At 34.3% G+C, this 23,864-nt stretch overlaps 2 protein-coding genes and 1 long non-coding RNA gene across 4 annotated transcripts; 2 read left to right on the forward strand and 1 right to left on the reverse strand.

The window, feature by feature from the left end:
- Positions 1 to 413: 413 nt before the first annotated feature.
- Positions 414 to 6,580, reverse strand: LOC111990884 (alcohol dehydrogenase class-3). The gene is made up of 9 exons (XM_065766017.1): positions 6,434 to 6,580; positions 6,157 to 6,293; positions 4,985 to 5,031; positions 4,571 to 4,896; positions 3,004 to 3,086; positions 2,853 to 2,928; positions 1,127 to 1,284; positions 887 to 1,048; positions 414 to 683 (listed from the first exon to the last, which is right to left on the reverse strand). Exons 1-9 carry the CDS (start codon positions 6,465 to 6,467, stop codon positions 567 to 569), a joined length of 1,140 nt encoding a protein of 379 aa, XP_065622089.1. The 5' UTR covers positions 6,468 to 6,580; the 3' UTR covers positions 414 to 566.
- Positions 6,581 to 10,373: 3,793 nt separating this feature from the next.
- LOC136064364 (uncharacterized) lies at positions 10,374 to 13,613 on the forward strand. 2 transcript variants are annotated; one of them, XR_010625991.1, is made up of 4 exons: positions 10,374 to 10,601; positions 11,946 to 12,006; positions 12,438 to 12,557; positions 13,303 to 13,613. It is a non-coding gene; the product is annotated as an uncharacterized LOC136064364 (long non-coding RNA). The 2 variants fall into 2 exon arrangements; XR_010625988.1 differs by lacking the exon at positions 12,438 to 12,557 and having other exon boundaries at positions 13,303 to 13,527.
- Positions 13,614 to 14,212: 599 nt separating this feature from the next.
- Positions 14,213 to 23,864, forward strand: LOC111995014 (WD repeat-containing protein WDS homolog). Its single transcript, XM_065766597.1, has 4 exons — positions 14,213 to 15,532; positions 16,963 to 17,064; positions 22,788 to 23,423; positions 23,512 to 23,864. The coding sequence occupies exons 1-4, from the start codon at positions 15,137 to 15,139 to the stop codon at positions 23,695 to 23,697; spliced, it is 1,320 nt and encodes a 439-aa protein (XP_065622669.1). The 5' UTR covers positions 14,213 to 15,136; the 3' UTR covers positions 23,698 to 23,864.

A 23,864-nucleotide genomic window follows, 5' to 3' on the forward strand; every position in this document is an offset into this window, starting at 1 on the left:
TAAAAGGTTCTGTTCAGCAATACCCTCTCTTTCTATCTCTGCGAATTACAACATTATCCGGTTTGCCAAATTTCAAGTTTTACACTAATGACCTCTATCAAGATGCATGAAAGTGATTTGAGATTCATGCCAATTAGATGAAAACCGGAGTGCACAAGAATTCATAGGGAAGAAAACCCAAATATAACCGTCAATATTATCATATTCTTAAACTGTATATAGAATTTCAAATTTAATTATTTATTTTTAAAATCCTGCTGGATGATTTTGCTCTGTTGTCACTCGTCATTAGAAGATGACATTTTGGCGTGTCATGGTGTCACATATCTCATGCATGCTCGGTACCAGTACCAGATTGAAAGATCCGGACTTCCATTCATATAACCATAAATATAGTTTATAGACAAAGGCAGTAATAGAGAAATGGACTTGCACTTGGAATTCTTCACATTACCCATTTATACTAGTTAATAGCATCCACACTCAGTTTATTTTTACTTCCATTAAAGCAAGGCAAAACAGGAAATCCACTTCACAAGTAACTCACGATGAACACTTGGATCACCTTATTCATGCACTTTAAGCACACAGCGGAGACATCCCCCTTCATGCATCAAATGAAATGCCTCATTAATCTCTCCAAGAGTCAGATTGTGAGTTATGTACTCATCAACCTTTATTTCCTGCAATATGAACAAGAAGGTTGGATAAGTTCATGGCATTCGTTATAGTGTTTTTATAAGTTATTTTGGCACAAGTGGAGGGGGAAAGGAAGATTCATATTAACACCTCTGCTTCATGAGGGGTGATCCTTAATTGATTGTGCTACCCTTGAGGTTCAAATAATTTACTATAGTGTTAAAGAAATACGTGTAAAATGTGTTACCTTCTTCAAGTACTTTTCCACAAGCCAAGGAACTTGTGAACGGCTCTTAAAACCACCAAAAGCTGTTCCTTTCCAGACACGCCCGGTCACCAACTGAAAAGGACGGGTGGATATTTCCTGTCCCGATGCTGCAACACCCACAATAACCGATGTTCCCCAGCCCTAAAAGATTTTGGAAAATCAGTAGTCTTCTATAAATATACATACCATTTGAGCCAGAAATTCACACAGAATACTTGCCTTATGGCAGCACTCCAAAGCTGCCCTCATCACTGAGACATTTCCAATGCACTCAAAACTGTAGTCAACACCACCATCAGTGAGATCAACAATAACCTGCTGAATTGGTTTCTCATGGTCCTTTGGATTCACAAATTCAGTAACTCCAAAATTCTTTGCTGCATGTCACAAAGCAATATAAGCAAATAATCAAGAACTCATAAAAACATAAATTCCTCTTTGAGGTTGGTAGACCCATCTATTCTTATTTGGGCTCATTTCTAGATCAAAAACTATTTGTTCCACAAGTGATAAGCCTTTTCACAATGAATCAGTAAAATGATCCACTGTCTACCCATTATACCAACAGATACAACACCGATATACAATAGGAAAAACCCTCTTCTCCTCAAATTATCACCAGTGAGTATCTTTCCCCATACTGCAGTCCAAACAAAGAAGGAAACCCACTTAGGTGCCTTAAACCCCAAATACCTTTTCAAGGAAAGATGACAGAATAGGAACCTCTTAGCATATTATAATAAGAGCGGATATCGCAGTCCCTAGATGCACTTTGTGATTTATGAATGAACAAACACAAAATTTCTCAGTAAAAAGTCTTTATATCCTTTTCTTTTCTTTAGCTTCTCTAAATATCAGAATTCTCCTACAAAGTTTTAGCCAAATTCCCTTTTTTATCCAACAATGATGAACAAACACCATACATTGGGATCGCCAACTTCGGGGACTTGCAACATGGAATTACAACTTATCAGGATGCATGACTGGGTTTGCAGTCNAGCTGCCCTCATCACTGAGACATTTCCAATGCACTCAAAACTGTAGTCAACACCACCATCAGTGAGATCAACAATAACCTGCTGAATTGGTTTCTCATGGTCCTTTGGATTCACAAATTCAGTAACTCCAAAATTCTTTGCTGCATGTCACAAAGCAATATAAGCAAATAATCAAGAACTCATAAAAACATAAATTCCTCTTTGAGGTTGGTAGACCCATCTACCTTAAAATTACAAGAACAACTCTATTAGTTTATCTAGGAGTTCACAACCTTTGCAATTAAGAACAACTTGAAAGCTGCATGTTTAATAATCAAATAATCCTTCCCTTTGCATATTACTCCTTCTGGAGAAGGGCTTGAGAGTTGCCCATGGGCCTCTTTCTCTTCTACTTCTCTCAGGTTAGATGGTTTTAATTTCGTGGGAATAAATTAATTAAGAAATACACTTATACAAAAGACAAATCACAACTAAAAAACTCATTCACTCATTGACTGACATGCAGACAAAAAAGAAAGAAAAAAGAAAACAATTCAGCAGAAAAGAAGTGGCTGACAAGTGATGAAACTAGAAAAGGACGTTTAGCTAAAAAAATAATAAAGTGTAGGATGTGTAGTCTAGTAACTCTATTTTGTTGTTTGAGGGTAGAGCGTGGGGACCCACAAATATTCTTAGGAAAGAATTTCTCCTCAGGGGCATGACAATTTTTTCTTTCCCTATATTAAAATAGATAGAATGGCAACATTCAAATGATAACTTGTAACCAAACTTTTTTTTTTGATAATTAACTTGTAACCAACTATGTACTTCAATACCAGGTTGGATAATACCAATAAAGAAGTTAGGATTAGGAAACTTTATACTGAATCAGCTCAGAATATCACCCAGTACACACCAAAAAAAAAAAGAAAAAAAAAGAAAAGAAAAAGGGAGAACTTAAGATGTACCTGTATCATACTTTTTGCTGTCTATATCTATGCCAATGATTCGTGAAGCACCAGCTGTCTTTGCACCCTCTGCAACCTGTCCGGTAATTACTTTAATAGATAATTTATTAAATACATCAGCTGTACAAGAAAATGACTACTCGAGACTTACCGCAAGACCAACAGTCCCAAGCCCAAAAATAGCAACTATTGACCCTGATTCTACTTTTGCTGTGTTCCAAACAGCTCCAAGACCTAAAAGACAACACATAATAAGTGGCTTATATAATTTAATTTATTTAGGAAAAAAAAAAGGATAAAGAGAACTACTTTATGGCATTATAATTCATACCATACCACATTCCAACATACAAATATATCTTAAGAATAGCAAAACAAAGTTGATAAATATAAGCCTTTTACCAAAGGAGTGATTACATAAGCCCAAAAAAAATTCCAGCCAATAGCCCCAAACTTTGTCTATAATTAATAACTCCACAGTTTCTTTTGTTGTTGGGGGGGTCCACCACTGATGTATTTCACAACAGATTTCAAAACCAAGTCATGACTAGAGTCTTCAACTTATTCATCTACATTTTAATGTCTATAAGTCTTTTATAACTATTTTGCAACCAAGAAAAGGGATGGTGAACACTATTAACATATCAGAAAGCAAGGCATGAATCAAACAAGTTTCATGCGTGTGAAATGTGAATGTATACTGAATAGGCAAGATCTCAACAAAACATTTGTCAATGCCAGCTTCAAAGAAAACAGAATATGTGCAGGTTTCCATTTACCAATGAAACTATAATGAATGCTTAACGTAAGTTGATAACAAATTCAAAAGTATGTTACTGCGTGCTTAAAATATTCACAGATAATTGTGTAAAATCCATTCTTATCCACTAATACACATTCATGTGGGAGGTACTTTAATTAAAACTCTTCCAAAACAAAAGTACAGAATGTTTCAAAACTCTTACTAAATCAATAGTACAAATTTCACGGAATAATTAATGAGTTGGCTTTCATGCAATTAAATATGAATAAAGAAAGACATGGCATTTTATAGATTTAAAAAAAAAAAAAAAAAAAAAAGACTGGTTTTTGGCCTTTTAGCCAGTTAAAGGAGTTGAATGTGACCTGAGAGACAAGTATCCACAGTAAGGAAAGCATAGCAATACCTTTCCAATATTTTAGATACTAGCTATCATCCTTTATATCTGTAGTAAAGCTTTTACATTTTTTAATTATTTTTATTTTGATAGAAAAGATAGAATATCGGCCAAAACACCTATCAATCTCAGCCAAACCCAAATCTCTTATTCAACAACAAGAGACTTTACCAACTGAGCTAATTGAAACCCACTACATTGTTTATTTTATTGATTTGTTAACACAAACTCACTAATGCTGAAATATAAAAAGGAGAAAGGGGAGTTGACATAACAAGCTCCACAGACATGATGTTATATTGTGCTGAGTAAAATGATGAACATTCCTCTGCATGAAGTTTGACAATCTATCTAAAGGGCAGGAAGGAAAATACTTTTATAGCACAGGAGGATAGGCTTCAAAAGCCCAATGTAAATCACCCTAAGCAATTGTAATATCAAAAGAGAACATGAAGGATTTATGGGCTGATCAAACAGGACTATCATAATAAACCAAAAGATTAACCGCTTTAAAGTAAATTAAGATATTCCAAAGAGGGTATAAATGTAGTAAATTCTTACCAGTAGGAACACCACATCCCAGAAGGCATACTTTCTCCAAAGGAGCTTTAGGATCAATCTTTGCAACACTGACATCATGAACAACAGTATACTGGCTAAATGTTGAGGTTCCCATAAAATGATAGATAGGCTTTCCGTTTATGGAGAAACGGCTCCTGCGATCACTCAACATGACTCCAACTCCGGTTGCAGAACGAACTTTGCCACAGAGGTTTGTCTTCCCAGATTTGCAAAACTTGCATTCTCGACATTCTGCCTGGTAACAGGGAATAACATGGTCCCCGGGCTGAACTTCAGTTACACCTTCCCCAACACTCTCCACAATCCTGTGTCAAAATAAAGTAATGCCTTTTTCAGCACATAACATAATATAACAAGTTAATATCTGACATGATACATGTTCACTTAACATACCCAGCAGCCTCATGGCCAAGAATGCATGGGAAGAGACCTTCAGGGTCCTACAAGACAAATACATGAATCCATATCAGAACAAATGATAATAAGAAACTAACTACTTTTCTTTTACTGAGTTGAAGGAGGGACAAAAAGAAGAAGCAGAAGAAGAAAGAAACTAAAGACATCATCCAAAAACAATGACATTAATAATCTCAATGCTAGAAGAACAGAAAACGCACACAAAAGTTTGGTAACATACCTATATAGCATTTAGTTTACGCTACACAACTCCCTCTCCTCCTCAACCACCCCCCCCCCCGACAACACCTAAAAAAACCCAAACTCCCACCTCTCTGTCTCTCTCTCTTGTCTGCGTACATCTGAATCTATGTGGGAGATACACAGATAGAAATTGATAATGCATACAAGTAACTTTCAATCAAAGCCATAAGGAATAGGCAGTATTTTATTATCCTCCCTCCACAATGTGCTCTAAATTTCCATATGCTGTAAACCCTTCATTTTCACAATGGAATTGATTGGCTTATCATATATCAATGAAGGAACAAAACCATCATGTGAAATTTTGCCATTTAAAAAATAAAAAAAATCAGGGTTATCACCTTTCACTACAACCACTAGCATGAGTTCAGTTCCATTATACAATGCACCCTAAGAGTTCTTACAATCGTTTACATCAATACCTGCCATTTTTTCCAACCTCCCAATGCCCAATTATAATGAAATACAAATGGGTTATTTGAATTTCCATGCAATTTCCACAATTTTATTAAAAAAAAGCAAGCCCATGATCTGTTTGTTTTTAGGGGGGAAAAAAAGTCTAACTTTACAAGTTAGCTTCTTCAGATAAGGTGCCTAATATCAATCCCGCCTACCAAAGAAACCAATTGGTGTCTAGGCATGATGGTAAAAGGCATTCATCGTTGAGTGGACACCATAGGTTTCAAATCCTATCGAATTTATATTAAAATAAAACAAAACGAAAAAAACAAAACAATGCAAAACAGTCAAACAAAAGCATCTCCACAGTACGCCCAAATCTTACATTAAAGTATCAAAATTTAACACGAGGTTCATGAACATAGTAATTTCCACTTAGTATATTTTTGAATCTGAACAAAAACGATAATATTTGGGAAAAAAAAAAACGGTGGGTATTACTATACCTTGCCACTCCAAGTGTAGGCATCAGTGTGACAGAGAGCAGTGAAGAGGATCTTGATTCGGACCTCACCGGACTGCGGCGGAGCCACTTGCACGTCCTCTATCACCAGTGGCTTATTGGGTTCCCAGGCCACCGCAGCTTTTTATTTTATTTTATTATTGTTTATGCAAACAGATCAACAAATCAGAATCACACACACCCATTTCTGGGTTTTCTCATATATATGTAAATGAATAGAAAAAAAGAGTGTGAGTGTGAGTGTGAGAGTGAGAGAGTACCTTTGCAGGTGATGACTTGACCTTGAGTAGCCATGGAAGGAAACTGTGAGAGCACACAAAATGAAGAGAGAAAAAGAGAGAATGGATTTAGAGGTTAGAAATGAGAGCGAGTGGACCACACACACATCAAATGCATTATTGATTATACAGCCATATATATAGCCACCTCTCTGATCTTACTTCTTACCAACTGGCTTTGGCCCTTGTAGAAAAGTCGGGTCATTTTTTTTTCCTTTCAATTATTTAATTTATGGTCTGTTTGACACGAGTTTATTTGGTTGTAATCGAAATTTTTTTGTAAAAAATACTAAAATATTATAAGTAATTAGCTGAAATAATTACGTAAAATTCATAAATAGTATTAAGAAGTGTAATAAGACAGATAAATAATAACAAAAATAAACTAAATAATAAAATAAATTAGTAAAAATAATTTTTAGCAGACCGACTCTTGGGATAAGGTTCATGAAAATAAATTAATTAAAAAAAAGATAATGAAATCTGAGTGTGCAGCTGGACTTGTCTGGGTAGGCGAAGTGTTATTTTCAATGAGTTAACAAAAAGGCTAACAGTATATGACAAGTTCGGAATCACTAAAGTTTTTTATTAAAAAATAAAAAACTGATATAAGTGATCATCCCAAATAAGAACAAATGATAATTTGCCAAAATGAAAATCTTTTTTTTTTTTGTGTGTTATTATCTATCTGTTATGTATTATTTCAGTGCAAAAAAAAAAAAAAAAAATTGTGTTTGCATTGTGTGCATTACCAAGATGAGAGAGGATTTACTAAAACTTTGTATGTGGCGATTGTTGCATACAGGATAAGGTGGCAACCAAAGAGAAGTAATAAGTATTCAATGGTCATGAGCGATACACATGACTAACTTAACCTATAATTTGCTGCTACTTTTCTTTAATTGCCACCTTATCCTGTATGCAGCAATCGGTGCATATAAGGTTACTGCAATCCTATACTGATTAACACCATTCCCACACAATTTTGTTGTAACTTTTGCCTCGATGAAGTGGCACACACAAGTGGTCAACTGAATCAAATTTTACATGACCCATTACTATTTTTAAAACAAATAGTAACAAGAATTGTTTGTCTTTCAAAAACTCTCTTATAATATGTATATATGAATATTATATGAATGGATTGATCCACATAGATTGAAACATCAAAATAACATATTGGATGTGTTTAGAGTATTTTATTGCATTGGTCTTCCTCATGTCACTGTCATCCCAGCCTCCCAGCTAAACGTGACGCCCCGTTTCCACATGTTGCTGAGACTACCGGTCCAAACACATCAGTTAGAAGACATATTATAGGATTTAAGTGAGACTCTACAATCTCAAAGGCTCCGAGTTTAATCTACCACTTTTGGTCCATGGGTTCCAACCTTTCAGGCTGTCTTATGAATAAGGAGATTATTACTGACAATATGGACCAATGACTTGTTACAAGTCTTTGAATATCCATAACAATATCCCCTAGTTGAGAGAAGTTGGGACCAGACGGCCAATTCAAAGCTTTTATAACAGTGACACTTTTCTCCTTCAATGATGATGTCCTTGTATCCCATTTCAATGGCAAAAGCGACCACCCTTTGACAAGCTAAGAGCTCAGTTTCTTCACCATCCACTACCTGTGGTCTTTTGGAGCTAATGGCATGTTTGGATGTTTAAAAAAGGAGGGGGAGTAGAGTAGAGGGAGGGAGAGTAATGCAATTATCTTGTTTGGAAGTTTTTTAAAGAATGAGGGAGAGGAGTTTGGAGGAGTTTGGAGGGGTTTGGACTCCCTCTAGCCCCCCAATTTTAATTCCCCCAAATTGAAGAGATTTGGTGGGGGAATAGAGTACATAAACTATTGACCAAGTAAATTACCTAATTTACCCTTATTATATTAACAAAATTACACAAGGGGAAGGGCTAATTACTCCCTTCCCCCTTACTAATTTTAAAAACATCCAAATAAGGTAGAGGTGAATCATTCTCCTCTACTCTCCTCCCCACTACTCCCCTTCCCTCTACTCCCCTCTACTCTCCTCCCTCTCTAAACTTCCAAACAAGGGCTAAGTGCTACCATAACCCCTTTTGTTCCCTTGCATTAATTAGCACCAACCTGGAGCTTGTAAAGTCACTGAAGATCGCATCGTCAAAATTAAGTTCGTAGGAATTATAAGGAGGTGGAGACCAGTGTGTAATAGATTGCATTCAGTGTAGACACACAAAAAGTTCTATACTCATCAAACAAATCACTAGCTCATGTATTCAAAAGATGTGGAACTTTTAACTTTGTTGGTTCCATAAATATAAACCAAGTTTGTACCATAAATAGTATCAGAGGGGTCTCCAAGTGCACTATAAGTACATCCAACAATTGGATCATATCAACTTGCCCCTCTGAGCACTTTTGTATACGTATTGAACTAGTTGACCAAACGTCTTGAACTGCTCCACATTTCTGTAAGGCATGCACTACTGTCTTTGGATGAGCTTACGCATTTTGTGCCGGCCCGTGTTCTCTGTAACACAACTTACCAAATTCGCCATTGTGGGAAGAATATTTTTGCAAGCCTACCACCCAAAGACTTTTTATCTTGTTAGGAATGTGCATCTTCCAAATACTAGTCCATATTTTCCTACCATATCTCCATTAGAACACTCAATCCCATGTCTCCTGCATGGCCATTTGTCGAACAACATGATACCTCGTCTTAGCTATGCCCATTCTCCACATCCCAACAAGTGTCTCTCTTTAATGAGTTATTATCGAGTACTCCGAGAGTATACTTTCTCTCTTTCACAAAAGGGTGGATTTCACCCGCCATAGGATTCACCCTATGTGAGAGGGAGAGAATATACTCCTGGAGTATCTAATAAATTTCTCTCTTTAACAAGGATTTGGCTGCTATGATGCTTTTTCATATAAAGAACTACAATTTTTTTTTTTTTTTTCGCTTTTGAGAATCTTAAAAAAAAAAAAAAAAAAAAAACATATTTAGATAGTGATTGAGATTATGTACAATACATTATGATTATATGTGATAGTTTTTAATAGCTGAGATTATGTATAAAAAAAAATAGTTGAGATTAAGAGTTTAAAAAAGTAATAAAAAAAAAGTAAAAAAGTAAAAGGTGAAAAGGTTATGAAGTAAAAATTGTTGTTAGAATTTTTTTTTTTTTTTTAAATGGAGTAATTGCATGCGGTGCAATACCGGTGTCAATCTTGGTCTATCCATGGCATGTGGCTTCCAAGAAATGGGTTTGTGCAAAATATTTAACTTTGAAGCATTTATAAAATAGAGAGTCATGTTTATGTAAGAGTTGCCATAAAAATGTAGAATCGCACTGTAACATAATTCCAAATATTTTTACAATTCTAGCTTTTTAGAAGTCCGGATGCAGAGGCTTTTTGGGGCTTTTATTGTAACACTCTGACTCAACTTTATAGTTAAACAATGTGTTTGACTGGCTAATTATTATTTTAAGCCACTTCCTTTTTATAATTAATAGCAGAGTATTTAATAACCATACTATTTTATAATGCCTTTGAATAAGAATTGTAAAGATTATAAAAAAATTGAAGGGTTAATTATATTATGAATATATACTAAGTATATACAAAATTATATTAAGTGGTTGAGTTATTAGATACATAGTTATTGGTGTTTAATTAAGTGTTTATGGTAAGGGTTTATATGATTGTTATTATCTTAATTACTTTAAGTGCATAAAGCTTTGATTTTTGTGATATTATAAAAGATATATGCTCTTTCAATGATAGAAAGAAGTTTATAAAGGTAAGGGTTTATATGTAAAGTTATATTGGTGTTTAGGCTTTTCTAGAATATAAGCTTATAAAGGAGGGGAAAAGTAAATTTCAAAAAAGTCTAAAAGGTGACCAATCAACCCTCTTTCTCTTGGCCAACACGTGCCCCATCCAAGATGTTTCCCTTATTTTTTCTTGGCTATACTAGAAGACACTTTGTTCTTCTTTCTTTGCTCTTTTCTATTCATCTTCTTTCTTTGTTCTATTCGGCAGCACCTCTCTCTCACTCTCTCACCAACAGCCCTCCCTCTCTCACCGAAACCATATATCTCACTCTAAGAAAGAAATTAAAGATTAGCCCTAAGATTTCAGCTTCAAAATTTGTGGGTAAGTAAATAAAAACCTCATCTTATTATGCGTATTTTAATGGTGGAATGGTTTGCTTTAGTTTCACTTCTATGTTCTCTAATCTGATTGTTAAAAGTTGAAATTTATGGTTTGTGAAATTAGGAAATCATGAACTTGTAAGTTTATATATATATATATATATATATATGCTATTTTAAGAAGCTTTGAAACTGTGTTGGTGATTTTTTGAAGGTAAATTAGGGTATTTATTAATTAATGATTGTATATGATTAAGGAAGTAAGAAAAAGTTAGGATGAGTACTTTTGATGTTACTGCTGGGATTTTTGTTATATTTAATTTTGCTCTAAATGGTTAAATGACTGTATATAAGTGTTTTCTAACATGTCTAATGAATGTATAAAAATCCCCATATGATAATAAAGCTATTTGCAATTATTTTATAATTTTACAAGAAAATGTTTCAAAATTGCCACTATGACAGATTATGTGTTTATGCATGATAAATTATGTATTAAATTGTATACAATAAATTAAGATGCTAAGAGTAGTTTTTACGAATGCTAAGACATGTATGGTTGTATTGGAAGTGGTCTCATAACATTTGAATCAATTTAAAAATAATGGTTTAATTTCTAAATTGCATGAAATTTTGTTATGACAGATTTGAGTATGTTGTCTTGTATGATTTTTAATAAATCATGATTTTATGATTTGACTCTGAAAATAATATGGAATGTACTAGACATCCATAGGAGTGGCTCTGTAAATTGGCATGAAAGTTGGATGTGAATTGATAGCCCATTTGTATTTTATAAGTGAAGTTTATACTACTAAAATGAGCATTAAACAATAAATGATAACTTTGACTTTGAGGATTTAATTCTAAAGTTACTGTAAATGTTTTGAGCTATAATTTAATATGCTTATCTTTTAGTATGTCTAGATCATAGATTAATTTTGTATAACTTGGTTCAAGGTTTAGTGCTCAAAGGAGGGGTTCTAAACCATTCTACTGTTTTTTCATGTTGCTGTCTTGTTCAACGTGTTGTATGTTGCCATGCGAGTGTATATGGTTACATGACCATGCTTAAAGGTTTTTATGTTTATGCATGCATTATTACCCTAATTTCAAGCACATCTTGAAATGAAGTTGACTCCTCTGGAGATATGATATAAATATGAGAATGATGGCTTTTCTTTAATTTGGTACATCATTTGTTGACGTGTGCTTAAAATGTTTGTGGGAACCTCGTTGAGGTGGGATTAGGATTTCCTTGATTTTAAGATATAGGTTTTGAGATAAATGTGTAAGTTTATGATAAGAAATAATTGATAGTAATAAGTTTTGATATTTGGTTTAGGTGTTACTAGCCCTAGGTCTGAACTCCCTTGACTTTAAGTTCTCGGTTCCTCTGCTTTTAGGTAAGGGATAAGTTATACGAGCATTTGGTAAGTTATGAGGTTATTTTAAAGTATATTATGCATTAAAAGGTTTTTGATTAGAGATATGACATATAATCATGTTTCAGACAATGATATGTTCATGAGCTTTTGAAACCCTATGTATATGATTTAAGTATATTGATGCCATTACTAATTTCCACGAACATGATGTTTAAAGAAAAGAATGAAAATGTTATTATTATGAAATGTTATGCAAAATAAGAAATTTCAGTATGATATATAAGTATGAAATGTTTTTGGGTTATGTCATCTAGTGATTTGAACTCGGTCAGTAGGGGTTAATTACTGGCTTTCCATGGAAAATGTTATCTGTTTGGCTATTTAAAGTGGAGGAAATGGGGTTGCCCATAATTCTAATTTGAACAAGGCCTTCTCCCCAATGTGTACAGATGGCAGGGAGGAACAAAACCTTGAGGGGATGTGCCATCAGGCCCCCCAAAGAGGACAATATCATACACACGAGGGCATCCAAATGTGATGAGGCCTTCTCTGTTGTACACATGCACCAAGTATAGACTTACCAGATATGGACTAACCAATATGTTATGAACATCTATATTATATTATTGATTATGATAGAATGATTTTGTTTAAATGCATTATGAAAAGTTAAAAGCTCTCATGAAAGAAGTTTTTGAGGAAAAGAAAAGCTATTCTTTAAAGATAAAAGTTTATGAAGTTCTATTATGCTTTAAAGATAAAAAATCTGATAAAAATGTTTTAGTGTCCTCTAAAGATAAAGTTTTTGATGAAAGTACAAGTTTATGTTAAAAAGTTATCAGATATCTATTCTTTACGAAACGTAAAGTACTATGAAAGTTATAATATTTTACGATAAGAAATTTATGAAGAAAAGTTTCTTATTCGTCAAGATGTTTATAGTTTAAGACAAAGTTACCAATTATCTGATTTTATGATTATTTTGTAATGAGAATATATATATATATATATATGTATGTATGTATGTATGTATGTATGTATGTGATGTTAAACATTCAATATCATGTTTGGTGACTTTGTCAATCCGAAAGGTTTTTGGTAATATTATTTTTTTAAGAAAATGGAGAACAATTATTTTCCTACGAAGAGCGTATAAGTTATTATTATAAATAGTATAAAATGCTATGTATGAAAAGATGTTCTCATATTTGAACATTTATAAAATGAAATGATTTGATTTACATGCATTCTTATTAAATTCTTATGTATCTTACCCTTACTGAGCTGTGTAGCTCACCTCTTCCACTTTTTTAGTCAACAGGTTTTATTTTGGAGCAGAGGGAGCCTTAGTCGAGTTTTGGAAGGAGCTGTTTTTTAGTTTTAAAAGTATAGATCCTAAATTAGCAATTTGATGTTTAGATTTGTAGTATGATGTATTTTAGGATCTAATGAAAGTTGTATAATTTAAAATAGTAAGAGATGTATTATGTGAAATTTAGAATTTGAGTAACTGGTAGATTATCTTATTCTTTGAGTACAGTGTAGATGTTTTGAATGTCAAGTAAAACGTTATATCAAAAAGTAAAGAAACAAGAACGAAAAGAAAGAGGGAAGCCTTTGTAAAAGTTAAGTTGGTTTTTGTTAATATCAGGTTTAAGCTTTATATTAGCATGCAAGTCATGGTCACAAATTCGGGTATCGGGTTTGGGACATGAGATTTATGCTAAATTGAACTAACATATGACATATAACATTCCTAATGTGAATGCTTTTAATAATGCCAAATTGAAAGCTTTGACATCACTGAAAGCTTATATCTCCTTTTGCTTTAGGAAAATATAGAATAAAATTCACCTTTACTTAATAATGGAGTGTAAATTTGTAAAAATTCAAAAGCTTATATCTACTTTTGCTTTAGGAAAATATAGAATAAAATTCACCTTTACTTAATAATGGTGTGTAAATTTGTAAAAATTCGAAAGTTTACATGGCACAATATAGATTGAGATCGTATATAATATCTAGAGTATTGCATCACATGCAATTACACCCATTCTTCTCACAAAAATTTTTACTCCTTAACTTTTTAACTTCTAACTTTTTAAAATTTTTATATTTAAGAATTGAAATTAAAAGCTGATTTTCTTAACTCTCAAGTTCTCAACCTTAGCTATTAAAAGCTTTTATAGGTTGAGAGAGAAACCAAAAAAAGGAAAATGCTTAATTTGAGACAGAATTTCACTGAAAAATGGTTATTTTGCAAAAATGGAAAACGACAGCGTGTTGAAGGATTTGCTTGCCTCGCAGTTTCTCCTCATCTAGATTTCGAATCTATCACAATTTGCTAGTTTCCATCCCAAACCGTCACTCACACAAACCACCATTTTCTTCTCTTCCCCAACGACCACATTTTTGACACTGCAAATCCCATTAAAGCCTCTGTGTTGCTCACTCTCCACCATTTCTACTAACTCATGCCTCTCTCTCCTCATCAGTAGAACTTATTTTCTCCATTTCTACCCACAAAGCTCTTCTGGGTCATAAACACTTTTTGCTCTTATCAGCTTTTACGTACATGGGTCAGTGCACTATATTTTCTGTTATTTACTAGCGGTTTTTGTATATTAACCGTTTTGGGATTCTGGGTTTTTGTTCCTTAGTTTTTCCAATAGTTTTTAGGTATATGGGGGTCGTTCTGTTATAGGTTTATTCGGTGCTTTTGAGGTTTAACGAACTTTTGGGTTTTTTTTGAGTTTAGAGCTTGTGTATTGTCAATATGAAAAATTGGGTTATTTTTGTTTAGGGTTTCTCAGGCTTTACAAGTTCGTTGATTTGTTGTTTCATAATTTCGAGGTTTTGGGTTGTACCTAATGTTGCATATAAACTCAATACTAAGCTTTTGATTCAAATTTTTATTCTTTTGGTTTTTGGTATTTGGCTTCTTATTCGTTCTACCTCATTTGGTATCTATTTTGAGCTCTTGGGAAATTGGTTTCCTGGAAAATTAGTTCTCAGACTTGAGTGGAAAATTTACTTCTTTTTGCTTTGGGGTCAGTTTCAATTCAACAAATTCATGGCTGGTGGAGGAAGTGGGAGTTTTTGAGTATGAAAAGCAAGGAAGTTCTCCTAATAAACCTGCAGCAACCCCATGTTAATGGAGAATTCGTCGATGGTGCTTGGCTCGAAAGGCCTGATAAGGAAGCATGAGTTTGTAAGAATCATAATTCAGTGCTTATATTCATTAGGATACAGAAATTCTGCGTCGTGTTTGGAATCAGAATCTGGTATTTCATACAAATCCATGGATTTTGAATTGCTTGAATCACAGTTGCTTAGCGGGAACTGGAATGGTTGCATTGATACCCTTAATGCAATCAAGGATTTGATGGATGAGACAAGAGCCTCGGCTTTATTTCTTGTATTCAAACAGTGTTTATTGGAGTGTTTGAATCGAGGGGATGATGCTATGGCTTTAGCTGTTTTACGAAAAGCGGTTTCTGCATCAAGGTTGGGCAAAGATAAGGCTCAAAACCTTGCGGGGGGGGTTGGTGGAGGGTGGGGTTGGATGGAGGCATATATTATCAAAACAACTAAGCTTAGAAGAAAACAATGCCAACTTCTTAATATAGTTTTATACCAAAGTTTGACTTTTGCTTGACCTAATACTATGCCACATAAGCTTTTGTGGCCTCACAATTTTACACGTCATTATTAATATATATATATATATATATTAATTGAGTCATTATTTAATTAGCCCCATTATCACACCACATCAAAGATTGAATAAATAGTTCCATATGCAAAAAAATTATAATAAATGCCCATTCATAACTACCATAATTATCAATTTTCAAATTTATATAAAAAAATATAAATAGAAAAAAAAATCCTATTTGTTAAATTTGGTGTATATTATGGGTTACTGACTAGTGCTTATAAAATACAGCATACCAAAGATGAATCAAGGTCAAGAGAGTGCTATGGTTTGAATTTTTATCTTGCACAGGGATCCTTTTGATTTCATTGTTTGTTTGAAAACTGGTTATAGTGAGTTAATCTGTTGTCCACTTTTGGGTTGCATCCTCACTCAAGATCCAAAGATTAACTACATATCTTTGAGTTCAGAAACTGCATGCTATTATCTATACTGCTGGTATTATTTGCATTTGCTAACCACAATAAACTGAAATCAAATACATTTTAGGTTTTCATCACATTGAAGGCCAAGCCCTCTCTTCCTAAAAAGGATTTTTTTATAAACCAAAAATAATATCTAAAAGGAAATATATCATTTTAAATATTCTGCTGGCATCATATGCATTTAAGATTCATGTCAAATGCAATCTGCCATCTCACAGGTCTCAAAACATTTTCTATTATAACAAAATCATTGCATACTCAGATAGGTTTAAAATATGCAAANTGCAATATAAGGATGAGACAAGGTAATGAAATGGAAATACTTAGTGAACCTGTCTATTACCACCAAGATTACATTCTTCAATTGAGAGCTAGGCAGTCGCTCAATAAATCCATGCTCACAGCAAGCTAAAGTTTAGAAAGGATGGGTAAAGGCTGATGTAGTCTAGTTGGTTTATAGTTTTCATACTTGACCTGTTGATAGATATCAAATTCTTTGATGTACTGTCTCAAATCTCTCTTCAAGCCATACCAATAAAAATCTTGTTGGACCCTATGTAAGATTTTCAAACAATCTAAGTGCACCCCCCCCCCCCCCCCCCCCCCCCCCCCCCCAACAAAAAAAGGGCAATACCCTGTCAATGCATTTCTCATACTCTTCAATTAGTCAGGCTATTTACCTAGGTAATGATTATGAGAACTGCTTTCATTTATATTAAATATGAATTCTATTCAATTGTAAATCCATGAAGAATAAACATGACATCTTCTTTTAATTGCTCATATATTTTGCTAGCCTGTACATGTGACATTTGTTTGCTACTGATGCAGATTTTGAAGGGGCATAAGAATGAAGTTTGGTTTGTTCAATTTTCTAATAATGGGGACTACTTAGCCTCTTCGTCAAGTGATTGCACAGCCATCATATGGCAGGTACTGTTCAAATTATGTATCATAGCATTATGTATTAGCAGTACTAATTTAAGTCTGAAATTGCATTCTTATTCTTCTCAGAAGTTATCTTGTCAATTATGACATTTTATTGTGATTAATTATTCTAGAGGGCATTTAATGCTTTTTGCATTTTGGGATCCTAATTTTTTTCTTCTTAAATTTTTAAAATTTAAAATGGCAGGAAACAAATACGTAATCTCTAGTTAATAGTACTAACTCGTTGATACAGTCAACATTAAAGGCTTGCCATAAAAATAAAAAACTCTATAAAGAGATATTTTTTAGAGAACATAGAAATTAAAATATAGAAAGAAAAAATGTTTTTCCTTTCTCCATGAGTATGTCTTGGAGAACTCATGGTTGTGGTTTGTGGCGGAGTATTAATGAAGGGTGGGAAAGCTTCTCTAAGCATTTTTCCTTTTGTTGTGGGTGATGGTACCCAGATTCGTTTCTGGCATGATAGATGGGTTGGGGTTGATCCCCATAAAATCCTCTACCCTCAGTTATATGTGATTTCAGCGGATAAGGAAGCTTGTATTTCTGATGTTGTGATTCATCAAGAGGGGGATGATGTTAGATTTTGGAACCTAAGATTTTATAGGGATTTCGAAGACTGGGAGCTTGTTGCTTCTTTTTCTCTTCTTGATTTTATTCAAGCTCATCTTCCACGTGGAGGAGGCAATAATTCTTTTTGTTGGGGTCTTAATGGAAATGGTAGGTTTGATACCCGTTCCTTTTACAATGAGTTAAGGATGACTCCCAACTCTATCTTCCCTTGGAAGGGCATTTGGAAAGAAAAGGTTCCCAAAAGGCTGGTTTTTTTTTTTTTTTTCTATGGATGGCAACTCATGATCACATTTTTACATTGGATAATCTCATGCTTAGAGTTCGTCCTCTAGCAAATCGGTGTTGTATGTGCCGGTGTAGTGGGGAATTTGTGGATCATCTCTTTATCATGTGGTGAATTCTTTATGGGTTTTTATGCTTCAGGCTTTTGGTATTCAGTGGGTCTTGCCTAGCTCTGTGGCGGAATTATTATTTTGTTGGAATCATTGGCTTGGGAAACATGATTCAGATATTTGGAATTTAATTCCAAGATGTTTGATGTGGACTGTATGGATGGAGCATAATCGTCGGTGAAGATTCTGAGAAGTATTTGGTTGAGTTAATAGGCCTGTGCCAAAGAAGTCTTTTTGATTGGTCTCAGTGTTGGGTTTTTACAGAATGTTCTTCTATTGTTCAGTTTTTTTCTTCTCTTAGTTTAGCCTCTTGATTGTTTTCTGTGGTGTTCTGTTTTGTGCTTTGCTGTGTTCATTCTCATGAACACATTGTATGTTTCTTTCCTTTTTCATCAATAATAATTCTTGTATTACCTATAAAAAAAAACAAAAAAATGAGTATGTCTAGGTAGCATAATTAAGGGTTGCCATCTGGGAGTGATTTGCAAACTAGATATTGAAAATGTGCTATATTTATTAGGGAGAATGACTTTTTGGTGAAAAGTGAAGTTTTTTTTTTTTACCATTGTTCGTGTTTCTAATTTGATCAATGGAAGTCCTTTATCATGTGTTTAGTGCATCATTTATGGCCAGGATTTTAAATTTACTATTTACAAATCCCAAGTTTGGCCAAGCCTGATGTGGAATTTTCAAAGGGATTTAAAGGCGGGATTTGGGGATCACAAATCCTGCCTCTAAATCCTGTCAAAACAAATGTTATTTTATAATTCCATATTAACTACCATTGAATGGTTTCCTCTCTTCTCGTGCTAATGGCAGACTGCTTGTGAAGTCAAAATTGGTCTTCTCACACCTTCCCTGCTCTGAAAATTGAAGAGAACAAGAGAAAAAGGGCCCGTTTGGTAATGTTGTTCTAGTAACGTTGTTTAAGTGTTATGGAAATATGTGTGGGTGAAAAAGTATTGTAGAAATACGTGTTGCGTTGTTTAAATAACGAAGATTGTTGTTTAAACAACACAACCAAACAGGCCCAAAGTCTCTCTCTCTCTCTCTCTCTCTCTCTCTCTCTGTGTAGAAACAAAAAGGTAAGCATAGTTTTGCCACATGGGATATGGTAGTGAATTAGTGCACAGTGCACATACTGCGATGCTGCTGCAAGCAGAGTTTTAGTATTAACAGCAAAGTGTTATAAGATAAGTGCTGTGAAATTATTGGCGTTAGCAACAAATTCAAAGGCCATAAATGTGACAGTGTATGGTATTGAAATAGTGCTCTGAGATTTTCTAGAAACAATACATTCAAACTATCATTACCCAAACAATGAATTTTGTAAATACTGGGATTTTAAATCATGGGAGTTTAAATACTTTCATTTATCAAATTTTGAGTAAATATTAAATTCTTCACTCAAACACAGGCTTAGGTTTCTTCAAAAGCTCTACTTATATTAAAAAAAAAGGTTTCTTAAAAAGCCCCAGGGATTGAGGGTGATCCTTTATTGCATTACCCTTTATTTTGCTCATGGGGATTTTAAGCAGAAATGTTGTCAAAATTGTGGAGGGTCATTGCATTTTAGGCTTTCAAGTGGGAGATGCTGCTTGGGGTACTATTCAAGATTCTCATTTGTTATTTGCTGGTGATACAATTTTATTTTAGTACATCTCACAGTGGTGAGTTGCATCTAGTTATTGATCTTAGTGTGCCAATCAATAATCTAGAATAATTTATTAGCCAGTTAGAATGCCTAGGTGGTATTTGTTCCTAAGTTCATCATGTTCGTAATTCTCTCACTGGTGAGTTGCATCCACTTATTGATCTTAGTTTGCATATCAATAATCCAGAACAATTTATCAACCTGTTAGGAATATATATATATATATATATATTTGTTTTTTGATGACATAAGAAAACTTCACTTAGATTAGTTGCATATTGCAGAGCATATTGTACAATAATCCTCACTGTTAATCAAACTCCTACGGGCAAATGACCCCACCCGTCAGAACTAGTTACCGGGTAATTCAGGGGCTTTTCACCCTTGACGGGCTAAGCAGTTTATCCTCATGCCCAGAAGGCAACCTGTTAGAAATATATGTAGGTATTATAGCCATGCATTTTCGAGAATATAAACAACAATGCATGAAATCAAAAGATTTTATGCAGTTTGATTCTACTGTTAAGGGAGGTGGGTTTCTCTTGTTTTCATTGTCTCTGTATTTAGTAATAAACCTGTCAAACTAAAGCTGTCTTGTTCGTGGAAAATAAACTGTAGCAAAGCATGTTTCTGATTTTTCCTCTGTTTGGTACAACATCAAATTTTGGAAAATGTTTCTTGATGAAGAGAAAAACTTAGCATAAAATCTGAAAAAGAACTTATACCTTTCAAATTTGTTTTTCCTGAATGAGATTCCACCTGCACCAGCCATCTCTTTGCTGATCTGTGATCAAACCTCCATTGCCACTCATCAGCCATCAACATGGGTTGGATTCCATAACTATAAGTTGCATTGACAAACTACCATTGCAACCTTTTTTTTTTTGGTGGTGGTTGTTTTCTCCGGAACAGATATAGTGTAAGTCAAACCTTTTTTTCTTCCTCAACCCCACCCCCCCCAAGGCACCTATGTTGAACTGAAATTCTGCCATACTAAAGACAATCCTCTGGGAATAATTTTTTTTCTTATTATTTTTAATTTTGAGAACACAAACAAGCAGATTAAAAAATGTTATAAAAAAAAACCTAACATGGTAGAAACATAGATCAATGAAGCCTGCGGTTTATTTTGATCACAACAATTTTTTCTCTCTCTCTCTCTCTCTCTCTCTCTCTCTCTGTGTAGTAACAAAAAGGTAAGCATAGTTTTGCCACATGGGGTATGGCAGTGAATTAGTGCACAGTGCACATACTGCGATGCTGCTGCAAGCAGAGTTTTAGTATTAACAGCAAAGTGTTATAAGATAAGTGCTGTGAAATTATTGGCGTTAGCAACAAATTCAAAGGCCATAAATGTGACACGTGTATGGTATTGAAATAGTGCTCTGAGATTTTCTAGAAACAATACATTCAATCTATCATTACCCAAACAATGAATTTTGTAAATACTGGGATTTTAAATCATGTGAGTTTAAATACTTTCATTTATCAAATTTTGAGGAAATATTAAATTCTTCACTCAAACACAGGCTTAGGTTTCTTCAAAAGCTCTACTTATATTAAATTTCTTGAAAATCCCCAGGGATTGAGGGTGATCCTTTATTGCATTACCCTTTATTTTGCTCATGGAGATTTAAGCAGAAATGTTGTCAAAATTGTGGAGGGTCATTGCATTTTAGGCTTTCAAGTGGGAGATGCTGCTTGGGGTACTATTCAAGATTCTCATTTGTTATTTGCTAGTGATACAATTTTATTTTAGTACATCTCACAGTGGTGAGTTGCATCTAGTTATTGATCTTAGTGTGCCAATCAATAATCTAGAATAATTTATTAGCCAGTTAGAATGCCCAGGTGGTATTTGTTCCTAAGTTCATCATGTTCGTAATTCTCTCACTAGTGAGTTGCATCCACTTATTGATCTTAGTTTGCATATCAGTAATCCAGAACAATTTATCAACCTGTTAGGAATATATATATATATATATTTTTTTGATGACATAAGAGAACTTCACTTAGATTAGTTGCACATCGCAGAGCATATTGTACAATAATCCTTACTGTTAATCAAACTCCTACAGGCAAATGACCTCACCCGTCAGAACTAGTTACCGGGTAATTCAGGAGCTTTTCACCCCTGACGGGCTAAGTAGTTTATCCTCATGCCCAGAAGGCAACCTGTTAGAAATATATGTAGGTATTATAGCCATGCATTTTCGAGAATATAAACAACAATGCATGAAATCAAAAGATTTTATGCAGTTTGATTCTACTGTTAAGCGAGGTGGGTTTCTCTTGTTTTCATTGCCTCTGTATTTAGTAATAAACCTGTCAAACTAAAGCTGTCTTGTTTGTGGAAAATAAACTGTAGCAAAACATGTTTCTGATTTTTCCTCTGTTTGGTACAACATCAAATTTTGGAAAATGTTTCTTGATGAAGAGAAAAACTTAGCATAAAATCTGAAAAAGAACTTATACCTTTCAAATTTGTTTTTCCTGAATGAGATTCCACCTGCACCAGCCATCTCTTTGCTGATCTGTGATCAAACCTCCATTGCCACTCATCAGCCATACTCAAATCACTACAGGTTCATCAACATGGGTTGGATTCCATAACTATAAGTTGCATTGACAAACTACCATTGCAACTTTTTTTTGGTGGTGGTTGTTTTCTCCGGAACAGATATAGTGTACGTCAAACCTTTTTTTCTTCTCCCCCCTCCCCCCCCCCCCCAAGGCACCTATGTTGAACTGAAATTCTGCCATACTAAAGACAATCCTCTAGGAATAATTTTTTTTCTTATTATTTTTAATTTTGAGAACACAAACAAGCAGATTAAAAAATGTTATAAAAAAAAACCTAACATGGTAGAAACATAGATCAATGAAGCCTGCGGTTTATTTTGATCACAACAATTTTATCAGTTTGCTTGAGCTTCTTGATGTGTTTTTCTTAAGCACTCATTTGCCAAAAAAAAAAAAAAAGGAAAAAAAAAACTGTCATATAGAAGCTCTAACTGTCATGCAGGTTCCTATTCTTTAATTTTAAGGCACATGAAGCTCTAACTGTACCACCAAAATTCTTGTACTAGGTGCTGCAAGATGGTAAATTAATGTTGCTGCATACTCTACGAAGCCATCAAAATCCTGTATCCTTTGTAGCATGGAGCCCTGATGACACAAAGCTGCTAACATGTGGAAATGGGGAAGTCCTTAAGCTATGGGATGTAGAAACAGGTACATGCAAGCATACTTTTGGAGATGATGGCTTCATTGTCAGCTCATGCGCTTGGTTTCCAGACTCAAAAAGACTTGTTTGTGGCAGTTCTGACCCTGAAAAAGGCATCTATATGTGGGATTGTGATGGCAATGAGATAAAAGCATGGAAGGGGATGAGAATGCCCAAGATTTTAGATTTGGCAGTGACACCAGATGGGGAAAATCTGATCAGCATATTCTCAGATAAAGAAATCCGGATATTAAATTTAGGAACAAGTACTGAGCGGGTTATATCAGAGGAGCACCCAATCACGTCACTTTCAGTTTCTGGAGATAGTAAGTTCTTTATGGTGAACCTTAATAGCCAAGAGATTCATATGTGGGACGTTGCTGGGAAATGGGATTCACCATTGAAATACATGGGCCACAAGCAACACAAGTACGTGATACGGTCTTGCTTTGGTGGCTTGAATAGCTCATTTATTGCCAGTGGTAGTGAGAATTCACAGGTATGCTTGTAAAATAACTAAATGTGCAAGCTTAGAAATCACAGTTTTCCTTTGATCTGGAATCTAAAGTTTGTTTTCCAAATAGCAGGTCTACATCTGGAATCGGCGAGACACTAGACCAATTGAGGTTTTGTCTGGGCATGATAAGACTGTGAACAGTGTCAGCTGGAATCCTAGGAGACCTCAAATGTTGGCATCTGCAAGTGATGACCAAACTATCCGTATATGGGGACCTAGCCTATCCAAGAAGATTCAGGCTAATAAACTCAATTGAACAGACCAGATTGTTCAATTTTAAGCCAGTGTATATAGTTTATATATTCTTTTCTATAGCTTATTCGTTCATGGGTTTGTAATAAATTTTGGTGCACGTCTACATTTGTAGATTCCATTTCTTGTGCTTGTCCTTTTCTATTGCATTTGTTAAGACGTTAGACTCGA

The sequence above is a fragment of the Quercus suber genome, unplaced genomic scaffold, assembly GCF_002906115.3.
Source record: "Quercus suber isolate HL8 unplaced genomic scaffold, Cork oak 2.0 scaffold_24, whole genome shotgun sequence".
In the NCBI taxonomy this organism is placed as follows: domain Eukaryota; kingdom Viridiplantae; phylum Streptophyta; class Magnoliopsida; order Fagales; family Fagaceae; genus Quercus; species Quercus suber.